Below are 26,359 nucleotides of genomic sequence, written 5' to 3'. Positions count from 1 at the left end.
GGCTGAGGGAGGAAAGGGGGTGGTGTTCTTACGGCGGGGCCTTTGGGTCCAGGGAATCCGATGTTGCCAGGCTCTCCTCTTGCTCCAGATGGGCCAATCGGACCAGGCCTGCCGTCAATACCAGGGAGGCCCTGAAACCAGAGTTTATGTAAAGTTCACTCAGCATCGACCAGGGTCTCCCGACCTCAAGCCTGTGATGCTGCCACAGGATGAAACAGAATCATTCTCTGAATGCATAGAGCTTCCTGGGATAAAGTGTCAATAAATTATGAATCCATTTTCCTTTTCTAAATAGGATGTCAGTACACACACAACCAAGTCAATCTCGTATGTACCCAATTCCCTCCTCGTCACCCTCTTCAATTTTCCCTGCCATGGTTTTCTTTTTCCTTCCCTCCTTCCAGTCCTGCGTTCATCTGGACTCCATAATTACAATCTATTACTTTGCGTTCCCAGATGAGGTATGTGGCTGATATTTATTTTCAGTGTGTTCATGTATAAATAAGCCACAGAATAGACTTGATAAGGGTGCAATAAGTGTCCTTGAAAATATAATGGAAAATGAGCAAGTCTTACCATGGGACCTTCTTTACCAGCTGGGCCAACATTTCCAGGGGCACCAGGAAAACCCTATAAAGTAAATGAGGATGCTTTCATGTCGGCACTTTAACGCACATACTCGAGGCTCCAATTTATTAAAATCTCACAAAAGCACTCCCCCCCGCCCCCCACTTCTTGTTTGTTGCCTAGGGTAAATCATTAGGGGCATTAGCCACTAGCTGGGAGGTATGAAAAGAGCTCTGAAATCTTTCTTCTATTTTTTATGCCTTTCCTTTCATTGGAGTTTAGCACAACTGATTCATTTACGGATATCTCAAAGTGTGAAGCAATATACTATATGGGCAAAACGTATCATGTTATTTACCTCATAATAGAAAAACAAATACTTTTAGTAAGCGATTTCCAAAGTGGATTTTTTATTGCTATATTTGGTGTCTTTATTACTTGTTTATGGTACAATTACAGATGATATTCATCCATAAGAGATAATGGAGGCAAAAAAAAATAAAAATCACTCTATTGCTATGGATTAGAGTGTCTACGAATCTAAAGGTCATTTCTCCATGGCTAGTGTGATGCTGAATACATTAAAGCACTTTGTGATTGCTGGAAAAATGATTCCACTTATGAGTCTAATACACTGGTAATGTATAGTCCTAATACGTTTCATGGACACCTTATATAAAACTCACAAATTGAGATAAAAGATTCATGCTGATAGGAGAACCAACCTAATTTGGATATATTAAAATAAATCTATTCTTCCAAAAACCTCACAGCCATTGGATCAAATAATAAATAGGAAATTTATGACCTAACCAAATCTGTAAAAAATATCTCTGGGCTTTGATAAAGTTAAATTAAAAAGGCAACCATCAGCAAATCTACTAACAGATTTACTTTGGATGATTGTTTTTTCTTTTTTATTGTCTTCAAAGATGAATCCTCCCTTTCAAAAAGGAAACAGTGCCAGGTGTGACTTGCTCCGCTTCAATCTGAAACTTACTCGGGGCCCCATGAGGCCAGGCTCTCCAGGGCGACCAGAATCTCCGTTGGGACCTCGGACACCAGCAGGGCCGGTCGCACCACGAGGGCCAGGAGGGCCCTATTCAACAGAAGGGAGAGGGGAGGATGCTGAAGCGAAGGACAAACCCACCAAAAGCAGCATCATAGTCCCTGCCCGGGAGGGAGTAATGGACAACGTACCATGACACCAGCTCTGCCGTCAGCTCCAGGAAGACCACGAGAACCAGGACCTCCCTGTAAGAGATTACACGAAACAGGAAAGACTGGGGAAAACCCTTGAATCCAATAGGGCAGCGTTTATTGAAACATGGCTGCATGCCAGAAATCTTGATGCCCTGAAGGGAGAGATACAAACAAAAAACCAAGCCAAAAAACTTCACCCAAACCCCGAAGGAATGTGTGGAGGAGGCAGGTCTACAAAAGTAGGTCAACGTCGTTTCCAGACCACATTGAGAGTCACTGATTTAATAAAGCAGATGGAAAGCAGATGCTGCCTTCGTCTAGAAAACGCACTCGGTGATTCTGACCAATTCCCAATGAAAGGGTGTCATCAGATCCCTCTGGTGTGTCGGGGCATCAAGAGCATCTGGAACCTACTCTCAGCCCAGGAGGTCCAGAGGGGCCAGTGGATCCGGCTTCACCGTTGGGGCCTCTCTTTCCTTCTTCACCACTGGGACCGGGAGGACCTTGGGGCCCAGCAGAGCCCTGTTTCGTGAGAAAAGCAAACAAGGAGTGAATGGGAAAAATCATTCTTATGTCCTATCCAGCCAGAGAAAAAGTAATCCCTTTTTTACAAAGTAAAAGTAGGACTTTTTGGATCAAATAAGGAATAAATCCATAAAACTGTGATCATCGAACTACTTACGGGCTCACCCTTGTTGCCGCTCTCTCCTTTGGAACCAGCTGGACCAGGCTCACCCTAGGGTTCGATACAAACCGGTGGTCAAAGGACAAACGTGTGCCTTAACGCTCTCACAGACAAACATCTTGGAATATTTATGGGTCCAGATAAAGAGAAGTTCAAGTTCTGTAAGAAGGTGCATGTTCAAACAGCTGGCGGGGCTGGCTGCGTTGAAAGGACTTGAGTGATCTAGAAATGTACCTCACTGACCTTTGGGGAGTGTTCCAGGAGAGCAGGGGGCGTGTGTGTGAGAGAGACGCCCACACGGACACACGGACAGAGAGAATGGACATGCGCACGCACTCACAGAAGTAATACAGACTAAAAATGCTCAGGAAAGGAAACGTAAAACTGCTAAGACCACAAGAGGAAGTCCGGACGGTGACAAAATGACAGCTGAGCTGGCCGCTCAGGAGGAGGAGCGCTGCGGTGGCGACCACTTACGACGAGTCCTCTGGCCCCAGTAGCACCAGCAGCGCCAACAGGCCCGGGAATTCCGCGGGGTCCAGGGAGGCCGGGAGCCCCAGCCACACCGGGCAGGCCCTGGAAGAGAAGGCGGCGTGGCGGGTCACGAGGGGCCTGGCCGGCGAGGCGGCGCCCATCCAAGTGCCTCTGAGGGCGGAGCAGCGCCCCAAAGCCAGATACTCACAGCAGCACCCTTAGCACCAGCCAGGCCGTTGGCTCCAGGGTTACCCTGTGAGCAGAAAGAAGGGAGAAGGCGGTCGGCTACGGGCAGTGTTTCCGTTCTTCTTTGAGCCCAGCTTCGCGCCCTTTGCCTGCTCCCACCCCGTGGGGTTAATGATGGGGGCTACTTACAGGAGGTCCAACGGGGCCGGAGACACCCGGAAGACCTACTTCACCGCGGGGACCCGCGGGACCAGCAGGACCAGGGTTGCCAACAGGTCCGAGTTCACCCTAAGAGAGGGAACGACACTGAGGCATCGGTCTGCAAATAATGAAAGAGCGAATCTCCATTTTTAGGCCGGCAAGTTCCATGATCTTTCTTGGGAACTGCAATCATTTCCCTCCTCTGGTTTGGTACCACTGATTTGGATTTGAGTTCCCTCTCGGCTACCACCTTCACCTACTTCTGTCTCTCTGTGATAGAGACTCCAGTTCTCAGCTAGCCGGTCCTCACTAGTTTGGGAGCATAGCCCAGAGGGGTCCCATAAAACACATTTCCTTGTTGGCTTCTCTACCTATGTTCTTGGGCTCAAGTACAGAGACACTGTTTCAAGCTTGGAGTGAGAACACGGGTCATTCTACAGCCATTTTGAAAGGGGGACTCATTAAGTTCCCTGTTGTGTAATTATCTATCTGCAAACTCTGGGCCTATCTTTCCCATCACAACGAGAAGTTGATCAAGGTAATGACAGTGGTCGGCAGTGTTTTTACCTTGGGGCCAGGAGCACCTGGAAAGCCTGGAGGGCCAGCAGACCCAATGGGACCCTGAAATCAAAGTAGAATGTGGTAAAGAGACTTCCTCCCAGCAAATTAACACCACAAGACCAGAAAATTGAAGTGGCTTGATCTTATTTAATATTGGCAAAGAGAAAGTGGACAGCTAGTCTGTTGCCATTAATACCAAAGGGGATACATCCAAGGAATCCAAGGGGAGGTACAGTTTACTTTATGTAGCAATGAAAAGCCCTAGGGATAGTAGTACTTATAAAAACAGAACCTTCGAGAGACCACATAGAACGTTTGGTAAGGTGTCTAAAATGGTGTTATTTTTTATAAATTAATAAAGAAGATAGTTCCCACCCCACACTCTCAACCCCTTCCAAATTCTTCAGTGTCAAAACTTACAGCAGGACCCACAGGACCCACACTTCCATCACTTCCACGGGCACCCTGTGAAGAAAATAAGGAGACAAAGTCAAGAGGAAAGTTAAGTGGCCGTTATTAGAAGAGTTTTTAAAAGGATAAGGGACAAAAACGGAAGCACTCACAGCTGGACCAGGGGCACCAACGCGTCCTCTCTCACCAGGAAGCCCACGGGCTCCCTAGAAGCAGAAATATTTTCAGTGAAATCCAGAATGCTAATTTTAAAAATGTCACAGACATCATTTGCTTTGTCCAATTTCCCACATGTGCAAGAATCCACTAGAAATAAATAGGTCTTGTTCTAATTCCAACTAAAAGGTAATGGATTTCAATTAAGTATGCAGAAGGTTATTAGAAAAATATCAAAGAGTACAATGCCGAGGGAAATGGTAATTAGCAAAAACATGAAAGAAGTTCCAGCTTGCACAGAGGGTACACATTCAGATTTACAATCAAGTCATCGATACTTACTGTTTGACCTGGAGTTCCATTTTCACCAGGGGCACCGGGTTCACCCTATGTGGAAAAGAAGGATTGAGTTTTTGTTCGTTACAGGTATCAATTATTTTTTTTTTCCTGATTGGGTCATTTTTACCCTATTATTTTAATTTGAACCATTTATATATTTTGTAACATTTCTTACACAAATAGACTTTCTCAATTATGCCAGTCACATAAATTTTTTAAATTTCTAAAATACGAGTTTTTAATATAGGTAATAGCAAATGTCACAGTACTAGGGAGATGTGGTCATTTGAGGGTTATGTATCCCAGCTCTACTTTCCCCTTAGATTTTGGGTATCATTTTGACTAGGCTTATGTATCAGGAATGATATCATAGAGACAGCAGAGGATAAACTGCTTTCAATAGAACCACATTTACCCTCTTTAAAGTTATTTTTAACACTTGGTATTTTCATTTTTGTAAAACATGCATGGAAATTTAAAGCTTTGTAGTATTTTTCAGAGCTGTCTTATTTATTTCCAACCTATATTCTTATCTTGAGTGAAAACCATGGTGGTGACAGGGGAGGGGGAGCAGTAATTTAATAAAATGGCACATGTAAAGGAACTTTGCTTCTAAGTCATCTGATTAATATCTGGAAACAGATTTGAGAGACCCTTTAGGAACCCTCCGTTTCTAGGCTTCTATGTGAAGTGTATTCTTTGGGAATAGGCACAAAGTCCATTCTTTGAGAGTCAGAAATTCTAGTCTCTGCCCTCCTAACTACTAGATGTGTGACTCTGGGCAAGTCACTCATTCTCTCTGAGCCTCAGTTTCCCTCATCGGCAAAATGAGGGGGGGTCACCAACGCTCCTTTCGGCTCTAACATTTTATGATGCTGGGACTAGTAGTCTGAGCCATTACATTAGGCTCTAGGGAGAATGAGTTTGACCTTATCCATTTCTGTGGCAGCTGGAAAGTTAGAACAGATTCTCCATATTCATGTTCATTTCTGGTCCCGCTAGTATTCGTTACTCATTAATTTGTAATTACGTTGGTATTCACTTTAATATCACATTATCTCCTTAATAGGAGAGAGAACATTTTATAGTTGAAAACGCTGTCAGAGAAGAGCCTAGCCAAGAGATAACACACTTCTGAGACTTTAATTACCTAATTAAAAATTTTTTGAGTGTGCACAGATAAATCACAGGAAAGAGGTTGAAAAGTGTATTGTGACATGAATGTACCTATCTAATTAGTGCATGGCAAAGGAGAATTTACAGTTTAAAATAACATAGCGTTCTAATATCTGATTATATGTTTATTTACTTTTAGTTTGGCTGCAGAGATGGCTGAAATTGTAGGATAGGAAATGAAGGCAGAAACTGTGGACATTATTTTTATCTTAACTGTTTAATAGATATTGAATTAAATAAATAGTATTAATAACTGGCCTTTTGTCACAGAATCCCATATCCTCACCATTGAGGGCTCTGAAATACCGAAGAGAAAATAAGATACTCTTTGGAATATGAGCAGTCTTCACTAAAAATATCCTTTCTGATGGGCATGGGGAATTACAGTCAACTGTTTTAAAAACAATGCTTCTGATGTAGTATTTACCTTCACACCTGGAGCTCCGGGCTGTCCCTTCAATCCATCCAGACCATTGTGTCCCTGAAACGCAAATCCTTATTATTAAAATGTCGTTCCATTATAGTGCTTGGTCAGATCCTGACCCCCACCCCAGGTGATGGCCGCTTCTGTGCAACGCCGGGCCGGCGAACTCGCACCCGGCAAACTTGCTCCATTGCCCCTGATAAGTCACTAAACCTCCCTGCACTTGAAAGGGAAGGAAATAGAACAAGATGCTCTCTCACAGCCTTGCCCTCTTAAATAATTTTTACAATTTTCAGATGGGTTTAAGTACCTCTTAAAGTCATACGCCTTTTACACAATTTTCTCCGTAGGGATCCTCGTTTCTTGGAAGCTAGGAACATACTGAGAAAAGTACACCCCACTCTCCTTTTCAGCCATCTGAACTCTTCTCTAACTCTCTTTACTCTGGCGAATTCCGGGAATTTGGTAGCAAGTATGTGTCACCCAGGAGTTGAAATATAGTCAGGGCTTTTCCTAAAAGCATTTACTCTCCTCTGGGGAAAGGATGCGCTCACCCTAATGCCCTTGAAGCCAGGAAGTCCAGGAGTCCCAGGGAAACCACGAGCACCCTTAAAAAGAAACACACAAGACAAATAATGTTTTCGTTCCAAATTGGAAAACAGTGATCTCTTCCCTCCGAATTATTTCTTCTCATTGAAGTTCAAGCTTGGAACCAAAGAACTAGGATATTTTTAAGCCTGGAGCAGCAAATTCACTTGCTCTCCTTTGAGTAACTAATACTAGGGGATCTGTACAAAACATGATGTAGCTCACGGTATGCTTGCTGTCATTAAAACATTCCTTGCATTAACAAAAACTGTATGCGTTCTTAACCAGGCTCCTCGGCTCGTCGGATGCCTTCAGTGAGTAGTACAAGCGTTCAAACATCCAGGTGGCCACTTAGACTGATCCCAGCTTTACCAACCATCTTGCATGGAAGACGCCCCTGGCATCCAGACTGGAGACACCGGGAGAAAAAGCTCACCTGTGGTCCAACAACTCCTCTCTCACCAGGTCGTCCAGGTTTTCCAGGGTGACCCTAAAACATGAAAGCATCGTAGGGTCAGCCTTTTCTTGCTAAGCCATCAGGTGAAAGCCGGAACATCTTGGTTTTTAAAATGGGGGAAAAAGGCATTCTATAAAAATGTGGGTCCAGATATATATTTAATTAACAACGAATTTCCTTACATACACACAAATTAAGATTTCATTAAAATAACATCTTCCATATGGGGAAGAGTTATGTCGGGCATATTCAGCTTTTGGCCAAATACTTCATTTGAATCCAGAAATTCTTGTCGAGGCAGGAGTGTTTAAATGGCATTTTGGAAATGCTTATGAGTAAATACTCACATCCTCCCCAGCCTTGCCAGGAGGCCCAGGTGGACCACGAGAACCCGCAGGACCCTGAGAAAACAGGACACCAGTCATTTTGTTAAGGTTATATTAATAAACATCTTGAAGAAAAAATCTATCACAACGGACGAAAATGTACTCACAGTTTGACCAGGTTCACCGGGCTCACCAGCAGGTCCTTGGAAACCTTGAGGGCCCTAAAAGAAAACAATACGTCATACTCCACACCTTTCTTTAATTCTGGTTTTTTCCCTAAGAGAGATTACACGCTGCTGGTACTTACAGGAGCTCCAGACGCACCAGGTGGCCCTCGAGGTCCCATCAAACCCTGGAAAGAAGACAAGTCTTAGTACCGAGAAGTTACCGTGGTGGTGGTCTGAGTTAGAGACAACTGGCATAGTAGTGCCACAGGCATTTTGTGATAGACAAACAGGATTATCCTGGTTTTGTTTCAGTTCTTGTTTCTGCCAAGGAGGCTCTTAAGGACCGACATTCCCTCCACTATTTCTCGGTCTTTCATTCTGCCTTTTCTCCTAACCCAAATCAGCAGAGCCCAACTGGATAGGTGGCCACAGGTTCCTTAAAGTTGCAGACACCTGGGCAGGTCGAGATTGTTTTAATGCAATGAAGCGGATCCGTCTTTGCACAGTTCGGGACCTACAGCCACCTTCTAGGCAGCGGACAAAGCCTTTCCATTTGGATTCCCTCGATCAGAGGTCATCTCCCCATGTCATATTTAGCTAAGAAATTGATATTTTTATTGCCACAAGGGGCATAAACTGAAAAGGATCAAAAGATATTAGAGGGAGGTTTGTTATATAGCCTTATAGCTCTTTTTAGGGCTGCTGGGGACTGATGAAAATGTCAGACAAAAGCGGATGTGGTGAGGGGTGAAGGAAAAATAAAACAGTACTGAAACATCTTCCTGGAGGGTTCTAATATTATTACTGAAAATGTGGCCCACAACCACAGCAGATGGTTCTTCCTTTTGTTCTTCCTCCTGTGCACGCCAGTGGAGTGAGACTGTTACTAGATGGCGAGCTAAATCCACATTCTCGACTCCCCTTTGCAGTAATCAATACCCATGCAAGCTCTCCTGTAGGGACCAGCTCCTTCATGCTGAAAATATTGCATAGGCAAGTCTAGAGTAATTTGTTCATGACACACCAACCATGGGACTCCGCAGGCAAGTCTGCCCCACAGTATCAATGCCTAGAGTGAAATAATGTGGACTTTATTAAAAAGCACCTCATCTTAATTATAAGAATTATTTGTTTGGTTTTAGAAATTGCTTCCACATTAAAAGAAACTGTCGCTTTTCAATCAAAGTAATCTTTTAGGTATACATTAAAAATAATTTTCTTTGACACCATGAATTTTTAATTACATTTATTCATTTTTCCGCGTATTTGCAACAATTTCATTTACATAAAAGGTAGTTTATTTTGTTGAGGCTGTGAGACGGACGATGATTACTCATTAATTCAGAGAAGAACCCTGTGGGGTTTTATAGTTATTGATTTTCCAACATGGCAAATTATTTTAATACTTCATTGCTGCCTATCTTTCTTATTTGCGAACCACATATCTGTTGATTACATATGTCTATGACTGTGTGTGGATGGGGCAAGCTTAAATTATATTACACTGATATTTAAAAGTAAAACACTCCCTTTTATGCCCCCCAGAGAATGTTCCAAAGTCAGGGGAATCTGAAATCCATATTAATTTTCTGGGCTTATGTAGGCTATTTTATTAGTGTTTTGCTTTTTTTTCCCCTTTAGCTTCTTCTTGAGACATGGGTACTGCTTTAAATCTGACTAATGTTCAGCATTAGCTGAAATGGCTAATTTCAAATATCCAATATAAACAAAGCCAAAGAAAATCTCTACTTCTTCATTTCAGATATGGATGTTTTAAATTACCAGGAAAAATCAGGAAATTGGAAATCCATCAATTAAAGGCACATTACTTCTCAAGTGAGAGTTTTAACTTACAGAAAATATTATCTTGCCCTTATAGTGTATTAGCTTATTGCGGACCATTAGGTCCAGCTGAACATCTTCTTTTGAAGACAGAGCACTGAATGCATTGTCCAGGTAAAATTTATACTTTAGAGACCATGTTAACATTAAACTGTAGTGTTTAATCAACTTAATATTTTTAGTTCCAGCAATTTTTCCCTTTATTTAATACATACTAGTATATATTGTGCATGCTCATATTATTTTTTTTTCTAACACATCTCATTGATCCTTGTCGGAAGGCTCGCTTGTTAAAGACAGACCATCATCATCATAATCATATAGGGAACTTTTCTAGATGTTACTCAAATTATAGGATATGTTGCTAACTATTTGTGCTGAGTGATATGAATGCTAAATTATACTCATATTCTCTTCTATATGGATTCATAATTAATAGACTAAAAAGGTATCAATCAAAAGGTATTAAAAGAAACATTTCCAGTACTTATAACTCCTTGAGGGAGGGTGAAATTCTGTCATATTCACGGCTACATCCCTAGTGCATAGTACAGTCTGGGGCTCATTGAAGGCACCTGATAAATAGTTGTTGAATAAACTGATGTTTTATTCAAGTACTAGATATGTGAGACATGATGTCGCTGATTATGAGACATCCTGCCTGGAGGCTAGTCCTAGTTTTGCCATTAACCACTTCCATGGCCCTGGAAAAGCTTAAATTCTCTAGTGTAGACTAAATGGGCTGGGGCATCTGGGTGGCTCAGTCGGTTAGGCCTCTGACTCTTGGTTTCGGCTCAGGTCTTGATCTCAAGGTCCTGGGACTGAGCCCTGCATTGGGCTCCGCACTCAGCGCAGAATCTGCTTGTCCCTCTCCCTCTGCTCTTCCCTCCCCTCCCACTCAAATAAATAAATAAAATCTTTTTAAAAAAATGGGCTGGACTAGAACTTGCTGCTCCTTTCCAGCAAGTTTATATAACTTAATACCTCTGTGTCTCTAAGGGTTGCTTAAAATTCTAAGCAATGTTAAAGAATATAAAAAAAAATTATTCAGAGTGATCACTCTTTTGAATTATATTGATTTATCTAAGTTATAGTTACTATGTCCAGAGATTATTTACACACTGGAAACATGTTTGTAGAGAAGATTCAACCCCCAAGATCTAGGCTTAGATTGTTATAGATTTGAATACAAAAGGAGTTGCTGCTTTTATCTGATCTAAGTATTGAGTGTTAACCTAGGTAGTTAAGGAAATGACGATGTGAAATTTTTAACATAAAAACAAATTCTCTATTCAGTAATTTTTTGGCTAAGATTAAAAAGAGAGAAACATACCATTGGTCCAGGGCCAAGGCCAACTCCTTTTCCAGGATCATACTGAGCTGCAAAATTCTAGAGGGGCAAAAACACATTATATATATTAAAATTACCAGCTCTGTAGTTCACTTTCTCATCCTACTTGTAGAGATTTTTATGTTGTTGTTTAAAAGGGAGCAATATTTTTATATGTTTATTAGTTTATAATTCCATATTGAGCTAAGTTCCTAAAAAGTCAGGAGAAAATACAGGTTTAAAATTGAGTCCCCATCTGGTGTGAAGTGGGAAGCCTCCCTACCTTATTTTTTCAAGCCCTTTCCCGCCCTGCTTTCGCCTCTCCCTTCTCCCCACCCTCTACCTCTACCCTGAGAAAGGGGCGCTTTCTAACTTTAAGTCACTGGAGACCCCTGATATATTGAGCAGAGACCAAGAGGTCACCTTTGCATTCCTACCTGTTGCCCTGTTCCTCCACAACTACACCAAAGTGACTCAGAGACCTTTCTCTTGCTGGAGTTTCAAGAAGGATATAAAGAGTTTTCAAGTTTAGACGAAAATTAAATTAAAATGCCCCTTGGAAGATTAAACTTTTAAAAAATAGTTCACAGTAATAACTTTACTGTTAAAGATCTCTCTTATAGTAGTAGATCTATTAAAGAAGGTGCTTTTTAATGCACTCAGTAGATAAGCAATCATAATAAGATCTTTTGGGGGAGAAAGGTCTTATTTTACTGGCATACAGTTGGGTATTAGAATCAGGCTTCTGATTCATAGTGCTAACCAATTAAGCAAATATGTTTTCCTTCCTGCAGCGAGGCCATTTGGCACTCATAGCATTGTTAAAGACATAAAGCTAAAAGAAGATATTAATGAAAAAGGGAAATGTACTTTTCTCAAATTAGTTTCAAGCAAATTAAACCTAAAACTACTTTGAATGTTGGTTCAGCAGACTTCAAGCCAAGGAGAATAAAAAGAGTAGGATGTTTGTGAATTTGCTCAAGATCAGGGAATTCACTTATAATTCAATCTAATCAAACTCTTTAATAATGCAACACCTCTTATTTGTGCCCTACTGATGAAAGATATGAAATCCCCAAATTAAATAATAGTCGTGAGGGCTGCAGCTACCTTCAGTGAACACAAAGACCAGTCCTGTAATTGACAAGGGCCCACAAAGAGACCGGGCAGAGCAAAATCTTGAATGAAGAAACCAAAGAAATGAAATAAAATGTACTAATATCCAAATAGCAGACTCTCCCTTAACTGCTAAAAATAAGTCCCACAATGAGCCTTATTTCAATAGAGGTATAAGACACTGAAGTGAGCTAAAAGTGAGCAGTACTTAAGACACCTTACCCCGCCAAGACCAGGGGGGCCAGGAGGACCAGGTGGACCAGGAGGGCCTGGGATACCATCGTCACCATCTCTGCCTGGTGGGCCTGGTGGACCCTGTTTTGTAAAAAGTGAATTCAGTCACAGTTAGACAGACCCCCATAGAAACCTATACATATAAAAGGAGACCTAAGAATACATGTGGTAAGATTCGTTGTTCAGACCTTTCAATGTGCAAGTGGTAAGGAAATTTAATACACCGTATTTGTCACTAATTGAACTTCACTTATGACCTTAGAAGAAGGTTTAGTGACTGATACAATACAAAGAAGACAAAAGACAGACCAGTTCCTCTGGGAGAGGGATTTCTCAGCCTTTGAATATCAATTCGTAATGGAGCTCCAGGATTCAAATAAAGATGGAAATTATAGCTACCATTTATAACCCTTAAACTTCATATGGAAAACAGTGCACAAGTGATGTACTCTGTATATTGATTGTCAGTTTCAGACTGATGAACTTATTCAACTGTTTTGGTACATTATGTATGAATGGTAGATTAATTGATATGATAATTAATAAAGTCACTTTATCACAAGGTAGAAAATCTGCAGATTTCCTAACATTAACACTATTTATGTTGTTACCGTAATTTACTGACATAATGCTACCTCTAATAGACTGTTTGAGTGGAATACATTTTAGACTGCACTTCCCAATAGATATGAGATATATAGGTATTTATATATTGGCAAAAGTGTCATATAATGTAGTTATACATGCCAAATAAGCATAGCAGGGAGATCTAAGAATACCATGGATAAATTGTAAACAGTTTGCACATTTACGAATTTAGACAGAAACATGTTGTTGACTGCTATTTCACTACTATTCCCAGGCTACGTAAGAGATCTTACTTGAAAACCAAACAAAACCTGTGCAAAGAGAGGACTGTGGTGGTTAGGTAGATATATTTCCCTTATGCATAAGTTGGACAGGTCAACTGAAAACAAAGAAAGACAGACCATGCAAAGAATATGGCTGCTTATAATAGCTTTGCTTTCTAAAAAGATAATCTTGTTCTAAAAAATAGTGATTATATATAACAATGTTCATTCACCTCTTCTGTAGGGCATTATCTGCTTAAAAGGTGGTGCAAATATCTGGATACATAATACTCTTGTAAACTGTCTAACCTGTAGTTATTCAAATATGGTCCAAAGCTTTTCAACAGTTCAAAAAGTACACACCCTTTCTCCACGTGGTCCTCTATCTCCAGCTGGGCCCTACGAGGAAGATACAAACAGCACAATAATAAATGTCTAAGCAATTTCCAGTGAACGAGCAAGCATTCTTGACAATAATTAGTCGATAAGACTGATCTAAACACAATATTATTAGAAAGTAGCTGTAAAAATGGCATAATACAATAGAAAAAAGGTATATTGTTTTTATTATAATTACATGTAATGTTTTTAAACCAGGAGACTAGAGGCTGCAGTCTCCAGTCATTAGGCCAATATTATAACTACTATTTTTAGAAATACGATTTCTATGGATAAAATTGCCATTTTGTTACATCGCTAACAGTATATTTATATAGATAAAGCCCTTTAAAATAAACTTTCATTTACTACCTATAATTAACATAATACTCATTCCATCTCCAGAATTAAAACAAGTCTTTTTTTTCTTTAGTATGTAAATCACCAGTTTGTATAATATAAGTGTAATTAGAGATAATTCTGGAAGATAATAAAGCTTGGTTATCTTAAACATCAAAGCTACTTTATTTTATGGTTTAGCTAATGCATTTCCATGTGGGCAAAATCTTGACCAAATATTTTCCTTCTGTAGTTTACTATAAATTTAGTTAAATCAGAAGTTACTTCTGATCATTTCAGATATTATGGAAAAGTATTGGACTCTTACCTTTCTTGCAGTTGCCTAGAAAAGAATAAGAAATAATTATGACGAAAAATTGTATATTTTTAAAAATGGCTCCCATTTCTGTGTAGTATACAAATATATCTATAGAGTATATACATTGTGCATACCATTATTCCAATATTTCAAAGTATGATTTTAAATTTTATAAATAAATTAAATAACATATGTTCAGAACCAAAATGCATACTTATCTGTAATTATGCCTCAAACTCAATTCATGAGCTAAGAAATTGTTCCTAATACTCTTGCAAATGATTCCAAGGGAGTAACAAGAGTCTCTAGCTCTGTGAAGTCTCCTGCTTTGTAGCAGTGGATGCTTAAAACCCAAACTTCCACTGGATTATTTATTCTGTTTCTTATGAGCATTCTTGTAAGGGTGGTCTTATTCAATAGCACCGCCCATTTTGGAAATTGGGGTGGGTACTTTCTAGGCAGCCAGCGAAGTCTGACTACCATAACTCTTGATGATTTTCTTGGAAATCCAGGTTGTTCCACACCAGTGTAGCCTCCTGTTCCTTCCCCAGAGAAGGCATTAGGGTGGCCAAAGCCACCTCAGTATTAAAAAAAAAAAAAATTTTTCTAAAAATAATTTTGCTCACCTCTTGTAAAGCTGTAGAGGAAAGGGAAAAGAGGGAAATAATCATTAGTATCATTTCATTGATCGATAGCTGTGATTAACAAATAGATATATTAGTCTATAAAATGGACTTAATTAAAGGATCAAGTATATTTTTTATTAAGAATATTCTAATGAATTGGAAATTATGCAGGTCAAAATTATGGCAGGGATCAGCAGGGTGATTTCTTTGCAATATTAATATGCAAATATATTTTGAATTAAATTGTTAATTATTTACTATTTTATAAATACTGTGAAATATTAATGTGTCTGAAGGATATTTCCAATGTGTAGTAATCAAGTCGGTAAACTGCATAGGTGGATCACTGAATGTAAGACCAGTACACTGATGAAGAAATAATTTATGGTTTAGATAGTTTTTGGTATTTAAAAATCTAAAAAAGGGAAAATTTAGGGAACTATGTTACCTAAATACTTTGTTTTTTATAAAAATTACCTAGTGCTTCATTGAGTTACCTTACTGTCCTTTTTCAAAAGGTCTAAATTGCAAATTAGTCACTATGAGAATGGAGCCATTTGAACATCTGAAATTTTGCTTTAAACTGGTTCACTTAAATTAGGTAAGGTATTTTACCAATATGTATCACTTTTGTCCCTGAGAAGGAATTGCTCCGTATAAATGGGAAAACTGGATTAAAGATCTTGAGAAGTAATGGGAAAAACACACTCAAGTAATAACCCCCCCTTTGCCATAATTGCTCTAAGTCCTTAAAGACCGAATTCCTCTCCTACAGTATAAAAATTATAGGTTAACACAGGATATAACGGTGGCCAAGCTGGCAACAAGATGAATCACCCCTAAAAATTGCTTTAATTAGGTGCCAAGAAGTGTGTCATTTGGAGTAAGAACATCTGTTGCAATAGTCACAATTCAGGAGGGTGGACCACATCCAGCACTGATATTTAAGGGCAATTTATGAGAATTACTTTTAAATTAGGAAAATGATATGTTTACTTCATTGTGTCCATCAGTAGGAAGAATAATTATGCCCAGGCTTGATTAACGGAACTCCTTATGATTTTGGAAATTTGCCTTTTAATTACTCAGACTGAGCCATTTTGAAGAAATGTGTGTTTGGTAACTTTTATTCCAGACTGCAGTTGGCTGTTGGTCAGAAGGTGAACTGCCTTTTGTACCTTCAGACTTGCCTAGGTCTGTTTTCATCTTTCCTTAAGGAGCCAACTCTTTCCCCCATCCTCAGATCTCATAAAAAGGAAATCGGTAATGTGAATTTGTTCTACAATTACTCCTTAGTATCCACAGTGTGTATACTAAAAGTGGACAAAGGGAGAAAACACACACACACACACAAATGAATCGGCAATGATGCAATGGTAGACACCGTGGCATGTGGGTGGAGCAAACTCTTTATAGAGTGTTGGGTGTGGCCAGACACCCCTCAGACTCTACCAAGTCAGTATCTTTGTCTGGTAATTAGGCAGCCATTTTCAAAAACGGACAGATTTTCTCCATTCTATCTTGACATAGAAGTCTGGTCATGAAACCTATGGCTGAAAGTGGCCTCGGAGTCCATCTAATCTGCATTCTGCGTTTTAGAAAAGGCTCAGCGGGACTTGCCCGAGGTCGCATGGTAAATTAGTGGCCAAGTCATTGGAAAACCCCGGGTCTCTTGAGTTTCGGATCCATGTTGATATTTTCCAACTTGCTGTGTTCAGAATGTCTGATTGTCACAGGGAACATGATAAAGAGGTAACTTGCAGGCTCAACGAAAGGCAGAACAGGTTTTAATTAAATAATGTTACCATTTCCATGACCAGATAATAAATGGAAAAGCTAATTCTACTCTTCAGACTGTATCCATCCCAAGTAACATCATTTTCGTTCCCAGGATACACCGACTAGCTACGGGGGATGGCTTCAGTCAGAAATGCAGGTCCCCTCTCCGTGTAAACCTGTAGGGTCTCTCCTGGGGATTCCATTAGCGTAAGGCCTGGTCCCCTGTGCTTCCACTGTCCTCCCTCCAGAGGGCGCCTCATAGTTATCGTCATCATCCAGGCAAGCCTTAAACTGCCCAGAAGAGCAAAGCCCTTAGGGGGTGAGTTCTGTGTTACTAAATTCAAGGGCTTTTTAAAGCAGGCCTCAAGTTTTACGGGGTGGGCGTCAGTGCAGCCATGGGGCCTGAGAGTTGTCAATATCTCACCCTTAGGAAAAAGACTTTCTGCTCTCTTTGAGCCTCACTGATCCAGATCAAATTCAGACTCACTTCGAGTTGAGAGAAAAGTTCCCTAACTTTTGGCGAGGGTCGAGCCTTTTCTGTTTTCATTTCTAAAATAATTCCCACGTTTCTCATCCATGCCTGCGTTTCTCCACATGCCAGGAAGCCTTCCTTCCAAGCTGGACCTAGAATTGACTTTAGGGTTTTTTTTTTTTTTTCAGATCAGGGTGCCCACCCATCTAACCTTTCTCCCCCTCTGCCCCAAACAAGCCGAAGGCACTTACATTGGCATGTTGCTAGGCACGACGTTACTGCAAGCAGCAACAAAGTCCGCGTATCCACAAAGCTGAGCATGTCTACCACTTAGACATGCAGACTCCTTGTGTCGCAGAGCCCCTGGGTCACCGGCGGAGGTATCACCTGGCGGGCGCAGGCATGCAGTCGTGGCCAGTACCTCCAACTTAGCTGAAACCTCCTGCCGCCTTGGTGCTAAAATAATAAAGCCCGGATCTGCTCTATTTATACGGCCAAAGTTTCCCTGGCCCGAGGGTGCCTCCAAAAGCGCCTCCACCAATCGCAAGGCTGGGGCTGGGGGCCCGGGCAGCCACAGCTGGGAGGAGACTGCGGGGGCGCAGAGGAGGGAGCGAAGGGGGGAGGGACGTGGCCACGGGGCTGGCTTCTTAAATTGGTTCCATTCTTTTTGAGGACGTGGACACTTTTGAGGCTTTCAAGGGGAAACTCTGACTCGCTGTCTGCATACCTCCGCCCTCCCCATCCCCCCGCCCTTCCCCGCCCTTTCCAAGTTTGGAAACACTTTGGGACACGTCGGAGCGCTCTGCAGACACCGACGTGGGCACACTTTGCAGATCTCTGGGCAGCCGGGCAGCTGTAGAAGGGACGGGAGCCCGGAGATCAAAGCAGGAGCTGTCCAGCCCTGTCTCACCTTGTGCCCTGCGGGCCACCCGCAGGGTGGAGGGCGCGCGCCGGGCGCGGAGGAAGCAAGGGAGGAGGGAGTGGGGATTCGACAGCGTGGCGCAGCCGAAGGCCGCCCTCCCCCCGCCCCCTCTCCCCGTCCCCTCCCCCGCCCGCGCCCAGCTTGTTCCAGCTTTGGGGCGTGTGTGCCCCCACTTTCTCAGCAGTAACGCTCTCGCCTGGCTCCGGGAGAGGGTGAGAGGGGGGGTTCTGTCTGTGCAGGGTTGGGTTGGAGTCCGAGGACGCCTGCCGTTGGGGAGGAGGGGGGAAACACGCGAGGGGTAGCGTGGCACTGAGCACGGGGGAGGATATGCTTTGCGCACTCTAGACTGGACCCAGCCACTCGGGAAGTCCTTCGACCTCTACTGAGGCTGACTCTCGGTTTAGGCTTTGGAGATTATCTGGCCCTGCGAAAAGACTGAGATTGACGCCTGGATGCCTCTCTTGGGGTCTCTCCTTTCTGAGGTTGCAGTGGAGAATCCATCCTCTCCCCTTCAGGTTTCCACTCTCCACCTCCTCTTCTCCACAGATGCCTCTTCTCCACGTTGAGACTGGATTCAGATAGCTCTCCAGTGAGTTCCCCCAATGCCTCGACCTCCTTGTGCATTCACTGACCCCACTCTTACAGGTAACGCCCAAGCACGTTCTTGGCTTCCTCATGGCTCCCCTCTACACCTTGGGGAAAATGCCGAGCCCATCTAGAGGGGCTTCCAGTTCGACTCTGAGATGGGGCAATCTTCTCTGGTCGCACGCATCCCAAGCAGCATCCTCATCAATGTGGATATTAACTCCCTCCTGAACACCCAACTTCCTTCTCCCCTTTCAGCCCCATCCCGTTCGTTCTCTGCTCCCCACCAGGGAGAGGAGGAGTTGGGACCTTGACCCTGAGCTCAGGATTTGAGGGTGGAAGTCCTCATTGAGAGCTCCTCAGAACTGTGAAATACTGGGTGCAGTCAACTTCAGTGAATGGCCTCTTCTCCAACACTCTTGAGATGTCATTCCAGGCCCATAAGGCAGGGGGCTGCACTTCTGCCTGCTCTGCACCCCCAGTGAGGCAGTCATGTGCTACTCAGAATGCCATGGGCTCCCAGAAGTCAACGCAACAGGGGCATCTTTAGGTCAATTCCCTCTGTGCCAAACAGAAGTGAGTGGGCTGCAGTTCCTTGCTTCCCCCCCGCCCCGCCCCCACTTTCTTTCTTTCTCCTATTTCTCCCTTCCTTGGTTGTTGTTTTTTTTTTTTTTTTTTTTTTTGGCTGTGCTTTAAGGAAGAATTTCTGCCTAAGTTAACTCCATCAGCAGCTGCTATAAACCAAAGGGACTGAATATTCTTAAACAGGTTGCTTCCTCTAAACTTAACAAACAGGTTAATGGAAATAAAAGGGAACAAACAGAACTATAATAAACCCTTCTTTTATTCTATTTAAGGGCACTGACTTGGGAGATAACTTGGAAAGACTTTATGAAGTAATTGGGAGGGAAGGAATTTGAAAGTGTATCTGGTCAGTTCTAGGAGGGTTTTTACAAGGAGGAATCCACAGTCAAATCTGATAGTTTAAATTGGAGAACATTTTGTGGAAGTGTGACTGTAATTTCTTTTTTAGCATAAAAAATGCTCAGCTAGTTTTTGAAAACTAGAGAAGTAACAGTTCAAGCACACATTTATAAACTTAAAGGAAAAACATCTCTGCAGAGTAAACTGATAACTTGAAACATTCCTGGAAGCTGATGCAAATACCGAATGCTGCCAGGCTCCTTCCCTGCTGATGTGGCAGAGTTTGAAGCAGGCAGTCCTTAGCGTTTGGTGGGAGGCCCTGAAACTAGACGGAACAATGAAGATGGTGAAAACCAAAGGGGAATTTTTCTTTTTTAAGCGGAGGACCGACTGCCATCCCAGCCATTTTTATACATCATTTTGACTCTTTCTTACTCATCACTCATTGGGGAAGATAGTGTTTACAGTCAGATCTCCGTTAAATACTTTGTGCCTCAAACAGAGAGAAGCTTTTTGTGTTGCTGGGGGTGGGGCTGGGAAGAGAGCTGACCCAAAGCCTACAGGATGGTCCTAGTGATGACTGCCTGGTGTGTGAGTGTAGGGGGGCCTGGCGTGCTGGCTGGGGATTGAGCAGGAGGAGAAGATTGAGTGAGGGAGTAGAGGGGGAGACACTGAGGGCTGAGGAGTAGAGGGCTGTTAGAAGGGAGGCAGAGATCAGTCTGCTGCTGCCTGACAGTTAACACCTGGGTTCCTATTCCTGAAGTATTCTCTGTTGCAAAACAGATGGTCTCTTCAGCTTCCTACATCCCACAGATTTCAAACGGGGCCACACCTTAAAGTATGACCCGAGAGTCTGCCTGATAAGGGGATGTGAACAGCCTGATAAAGCCTTGTTGTCTTACACTTTTATTCCTTTCTTTTCTTGGATCAAAGTAAGCATCGGACTAATGTCTCCTTTCAAACATTTGTTGAGGACCCACTCTGTGGAAAACCCCCAAAATACCCTCTCTCATTCTAGTTTGAGCTGAATTGTCAAACAATTGCTGAGAAGGGATTAGCTGATAATTAAGGTGGCAGCTGACAAGGTTTGAGGGCTGCCTTCTCTCTGTGATATTCGGAAGACATGGAGATTCCTGCCCTACATCCTATCAGTTGCGTTATTCAGTTCCCATTGACCATTTAAATGTATAGTCATTCAAGTGACATTTAGTGTTGCGCCAGGCACGGTACTAGTTGGGGGATGACATGGTCATTGCCCTAAGGAGGCTGGCTGATAGGCTGTTGCAGGATAGAGGAGAGTGTGGAGAGGACTGCCATGGGGAAGGACAGGATGTTTATGGGAGGATTTAAGATGGACACCTCATCTAGACTTAGGTGGGTAGAGTCAAGAAAGGCTTCCTGGAGAATGCAGCAAGCTCAAGCCTTAAATATGAATAAGATTTAGAAGAGATGGGGGTGGGGGGAGATCCAGGTACAGAGGCATTAGAAAATGTGGGAGTTCTGAGGAATGGAAGCATTTCGCCATGGTGGGATGATGGGGTGGGGGTAGGGAGAGGGGGGACAGAGGATAGAGGAAGGAGCTACAGATGAGATTGGTGGATTTGGCAGGAAGCAGATCAAAAAGCAAAAGCATGTTTAAACTGTATTCCGGTGTTTGTGTTTTCTAAACTGTGCTATAGGGAGTGTTTGGATAATTTTAAGCAGAGAAATTATGTAATGAGAGAGTGCGTCGAAAAAGATGGTTTCAGCTACAGAGGAGCCAGTGAGGAGGTTACAGCAGTAATTCTCCCCAAAAACAAATGTGGTCAGGACCAAGGTGGTGCTGTTGGAGTTGGAAGTAGTCTGATGTTTGGTTGTGGGGATCGAGGGAGAGGGAGGACTGGAGGAGTGTCACCAAGTTTCTGGCCTTAGCAACTGGCTGTGTGGAGGCATAGTCCATCCAGCTGGGAAACATTTGAAGGGAAGACCTGAGGTGAGGGGAGGACGAAGAGGCCAGATCTGGGCAAGTTCAGTGTTGGGTGATTGTGGACCACCCAAGTGGTTATGTTCCATAGATGAGCTACATAGGCCTGAAGTTCAAAACTTATACTTGGTCTAGGTTTATGGACAAAGGAGTCAAAGACATTAGGTTACTGATGTCATGGAAGTGGATGAAATCCCCCAGGTTGTATGTGTGTGTAGAAGTGGACAATAGGAAAAACCCAGGACAAAACCCTGAAGAGATCCAGCATATAAGCAATGGACAGAAGAAGGGGAAAATGCATCCAGGTGACTGAGAAGGAATAGCCACACAGGATGCGGGAAAACCATAGTGTCTCCATCACAGAAGGCAAGGAAACAGGTTGTTTGGGGAGGGTGGGGGAGAGCGTAGTTTTTTGGGTGTTGAAGTTTCATGTGTTTCTGAGAGGTCAAGTAAAGGCTAGAAAGACTACATAAATTAGCAGTCTGGAGGTCACTTGTGATCTTGGTGAGATGGTTTCAATGGAATGGAATCCAGCTATGAGAAGGTGGAAGAGTGAGGTAATAGACACATCTAGGGTAGAACTGAAGTTATACCGGGAATATAACAGGAGTCAGGAGAGAGCTGGGGTATAGTTTAAGGATGATGTTAGGATTCATATGGCAGAGAATTATGTATGTTAGAAAGAAACCATCCGAAGCAGATGTTTAATCTTAACACAAACCCCATTCTAAAGACTTCCATTGAAGTGCTCTTCTTCTTTAGGCTTCCTACATTATACACCTCCTAATTTGCTTTTTAGCAGTGAAGCAAGGAGCAATTACGTGCTTAGAGATTTTTTTTTTTTTTACTTGATAGTGAATGATCATTCTTTTTTCAGGAGTTCTCTTTAAAATGTGTAGACACAGTCAGTTTCTGGGGAATTAATCTGGGATTCAGTGCCCCATTTTTCAAGTTTAGAAATATGAAATAAACAATCACTTCTTTATTTCTGCAGGACTCCAAGTATTCTTGTGTAGAGATTGTATGGATATATTTGTTTTGTGGTATCTTGTTATTGTCTATTCTAAGCCCGATAATTCCAAAGGAATATATTAGGGCACACGAATTTCAGCTTTCAATTAAGTCCACCTCTTCTTTGAGAAGATGCTGATTATATTTCTTCAGCTAATTCCAGATCTATCCTTAAATTGAAGAACACCAGAATGCTGATGCATTCCAAAAGTCCACTCTGGCTTATTAAAACTTTGGTTGGCTTGGTTTCCAGACTCATATTTTTCAATTCGTTTCAAGTAGCTGGAAGAAATAAGGAGACTTTTACTTCAGTTGCAAGAAAGATTCTGGGTGTTGGTAATTGATTCACCCATTAAGTTGAATCGAGATACATTCTCTTTGGTCCCTACACCACATACAGAAAAAGAATTATAAAGACTTAATTATATATGATACCATATTTAGAATTTATATAATTTATATTTCATCTTTTAAAAATAACTAGCAAATTAAGTTAACAGTATTACTGACAAACTCTTTAGAGTTTAAAATTTGCTCTTGACTTTTGGAATTCTCCATCTGCATGGATAATCTTTCAGTTAGTTAATGAGCCATTGTAACTACCTATTATATTGTGTGCTAGGTACTATGCTTAGGAATTTGACGTAAATTGTCTCAAACCTCCAATAATCATTATCTAAATCTCGGGGGGGGGGTATGTTTTATTATTCCTGATTTTACAAGTAAAAACCTCAGGCTTAGAGGAGTGAAGTGACTTGTCTAAGGCTTCCTGGATACCTTAGAATGAATTAAGTCTCCATTGTACATTTTCTTTTCTTTTTTTAAAAATTCCAGTGGAGTTAACATACAGTGTTATTTAGTTTCATGTATACCTATAGTGATTCAGCAATTTTATACATTACTCAGTGCTCATTAAAAGAAATGTCTCTTAATCCCCTTCATCTATTTCACCTGTCCCCCCATCCACCTCCCCTCTGGTACCCATCAATTTGTTCTCTATAGTTAAGAGTCTTTTTTTTCCCTTTGTTTATTTGTTTTGTTTCTTAAATTCTACATATGTATTTGTCTTTCTCTGCCTGACTTATTTTACTCTGCATTATACTCTCTAGACCCATCCATGTTGTTGCAAATGCCAAAATTTCATTTTTATTTATGGCTGAGTAATATTCCAGTGTGTGTGTTTGTGTGTGTGTGTGTGTGTGTGTGTGTATACACACATAGGACATCTTCTTTATCCATTGATCTATCGATGGACCTTTGGGCTGCTTCCATAATTTAGCTATTATAAATAGTGCTTCAATAACTGTAGGGGTACATATATCTTATTGAATTAGTGCTTTCGTATTCTTTGGGTAAATACCCAGTAGTGGAATTACTGGATCATATGGTCATTCTATTTTTAATTTTTTGAGGAACCTCCATACAATTCCCAGAGTGGCTGCACCAGTTTGCATTCCCACCAACAGTACACAAGGGTTCCTTTTTCTTCACATCCTTGCCAACACCTGTTGTTTCTTGTGGTTTTGATTTTAGCCATTCTAACATGTGTGAGGCGATATCTCATTGTGGTTTTGATTTGCATTTCTCTGATGATGAGCGATATTGAGCATCTTCCTGTTGTACATTTTCTAATGCCTTGTACTTCTAATATCTAGTAGCTCTCACAAGGATAATTGATTAATTAATGAAAGGAGTTAATTGTCCATTGACTGACCTCACTTAAATGTGAGGTCATTAATAGCAGAGAGACAATGCCCATTTTACTCACACTTCCAACCCTTTATCCTAGCATAGCGCCTGCTAAATAATAAATGCTCAACAAATATTTACTCAGTTAATGAAGACTGATTTGGCATGATGTCACTGGAGAATATGGAACTTAAATGCCAGTTGTGGTTATTTTCTTCATTGTTGGTTTACCATCTAATCCACACACTTAAAATTTTCTTTTTATTGATAGGTAAGAGTGGCAGTCAACACATGAAATTTACTTGAATAATATGTGAGTGTGTTTTAGCCTATTCACCCAATAGTAGCACCTAATTTTTCCTTGGGTATCTCATAAACATTTCAAGTCCAATTATTGAAGAACAAAGAGATTGAAAAATAGGAAAAAGCTAATTTTTCTAATTATAAAGTCACAAAATTTTAGAGTTGAAAGACAATTGAGGGATCATCCAAAACATAATCATAATTCTAAATGTGTAGAATTAGGATTTGTTTTCTACCATACTTTTAATGTCTGGCCAATGTCAGGCACACATCAGGTATTCAGTAAGTTTAGGCTGCATGAATTAATACATTTTATAAATGAGGAAACATGCCTAGAGAGGTTATATGACCAACTGCCTTATTATAGACCTGTGACCAGGGGGTTTCCTGATTCCCAGTCTCTTGATTTTTCCTTTAAGTTAAAATAACAACTAGCATTTCCCTGAAATATTTTGTAGCATTTAGCCTTTAAAACAATCTGAAAATTAGTTATTATTTTAGAGAGGATAAAACTGAGGCTCAACAAAGTTAAAGGTTTTCTCCAGGTCAGTGGTTCTCAAAATATGGTCCCTGGACCAGTAATATTAGCATCACTCCAGAACTTGTTAGAGATACGAATCACATGCCCCATCCCAGACCTACTAAATCAGAAACTCTGGACATGGGTTTAGCATAGCCTGTGTTTGAACAGCCCTCCATGTGATTTAGTATTGAGAAATGTGACTTATGGTTAAACTTGAATTAGATCTAAATCTAGCATCATGGAGAATAGAGTGAACATGACACCTTTCTATCAAAGGTGGGAGAGTCCAGTTAAGAAAATGTTAACTCCTTTTCTCTATTGTCCATCACTCCAGAAAGCCCCCATTCACATCTACTTTTGCTCTCTTTCCAATATATCTGTTGACTTGCTGCTTCTTTTCTTAATTCTTCTTGGTTCAAGGGAATGGGTATCTGAACATCCTGAAAGGCTATTAATTATTTTTTATTTATAGTATTTGTAACATCAAAGGAAGCCCGCTTCAGTTCTGTTTTGCTGACCCAAACTCTATTTATGTTTATCTGGATAAACAGCATTTATAGTGGGAAAATGTGTGAGGAAGGGTATATGTGAACTCTTGAGGAACGCTGAGTGTGGCTGGCCTCATGGTTGGAACTTGGTGCTAATGAAGTCCAGGCTGTAGCCACAGTCCCTCTGTGGGCCAATTAACTTCTCCCTGTTACACTACCTTGGAATTCACCACTCTGTGGTCCTGGGTGTAATTCCCTGGGTAATTAGTTCAGGTGAGGCAGGAAAGATTCATGGTTTACCGCAAACCCAGGACTCATTCTGGACAATGCCCCAGATGATGTTTTGAAACATTTTATTTGTATACTGACATCACAGACATATGCTTCTATTCCCTATGGTCCCCAAGTCACGTTTTGATACTTGAATTAGAATGGCACTCCAGAGCCTTAAAAAATGAACTTTCCTTCTGAAGACCCCAAGAGAGGGTGAGTGAATAAATCTTCCTACTCAGAGCCCCAGAATGTGCAAGATGCTAGACTAAGTAGCAGAAGTCATTGTTCCTGCCTGGGAGTCCCCACTGGGTTTCCTGACAGGGTCCCAATTTTATAACTGTGGCCATTTATGTACATCTTCAAGACCCAAGACCCCGTCCTGCCCAGACTCTGGAAATGCACCCTGTCCTTGGATAAGGTGAAATTAAGAAGCTCCAGTTCTAGCATTTTCTGCCAATCTTTGGATCTGAC

At 41.5% G+C, this 26,359-nt stretch overlaps 1 protein-coding gene across 1 annotated transcript in view; it reads right to left on the bottom strand.

The window, feature by feature from the left end:
- Positions 1-17,857, bottom strand: part of COL1A2 (collagen type I alpha 2 chain) — a 35,449-nt gene extending 17,592 nt beyond the window's left edge. Inside the window, exons 1-25 of the mRNA XM_035020590.1 lie at positions 17,459-17,857; positions 14,957-14,967; positions 14,340-14,354; positions 13,658-13,693; positions 12,432-12,524; positions 11,097-11,153; positions 8,062-8,106; positions 7,922-7,975; positions 7,776-7,829; positions 7,408-7,461; positions 6,938-6,991; positions 6,387-6,440; positions 4,787-4,831; positions 4,441-4,494; positions 4,298-4,342; positions 3,884-3,937; positions 3,305-3,403; positions 3,138-3,182; positions 2,933-3,031; positions 2,453-2,506; positions 2,185-2,292; positions 1,768-1,821; positions 1,568-1,666; positions 577-630; positions 33-131 (exon numbers count right to left, since the gene is read on the bottom strand). Of these exons, the coding sequence (XP_034876481.1) occupies positions 33-131; positions 577-630; positions 1,568-1,666; positions 1,768-1,821; positions 2,185-2,292; positions 2,453-2,506; positions 2,933-3,031; positions 3,138-3,182; positions 3,305-3,403; positions 3,884-3,937; positions 4,298-4,342; positions 4,441-4,494; positions 4,787-4,831; positions 6,387-6,440; positions 6,938-6,991; positions 7,408-7,461; positions 7,776-7,829; positions 7,922-7,975; positions 8,062-8,106; positions 11,097-11,153; positions 12,432-12,524; positions 13,658-13,693; positions 14,340-14,354; positions 14,957-14,967; positions 17,459-17,528 (1,506 nt within the window). The 5' untranslated portion in view covers positions 17,529-17,857. The remainder of the gene's footprint in view (positions 1-32; positions 132-576; positions 631-1,567; positions 1,667-1,767; positions 1,822-2,184; positions 2,293-2,452; positions 2,507-2,932; positions 3,032-3,137; positions 3,183-3,304; positions 3,404-3,883; positions 3,938-4,297; positions 4,343-4,440; positions 4,495-4,786; positions 4,832-6,386; positions 6,441-6,937; positions 6,992-7,407; positions 7,462-7,775; positions 7,830-7,921; positions 7,976-8,061; positions 8,107-11,096; positions 11,154-12,431; positions 12,525-13,657; positions 13,694-14,339; positions 14,355-14,956; positions 14,968-17,458) is intronic.
- Positions 17,858-26,359: the final 8,502 nt, after the last annotated feature.

Source organism: Mirounga leonina, unplaced genomic scaffold, assembly GCF_011800145.1.
Source record: "Mirounga leonina isolate KUSES-001 unplaced genomic scaffold, KU_Mleo_1.0 Mir_174, whole genome shotgun sequence".
NCBI lineage: Eukaryota > Metazoa > Chordata > Mammalia > Carnivora > Phocidae > Mirounga > Mirounga leonina.
Note: the sequence above shows the minus strand (reverse complement) of the source record. Positions and strands in the feature narration are given on the sequence as shown.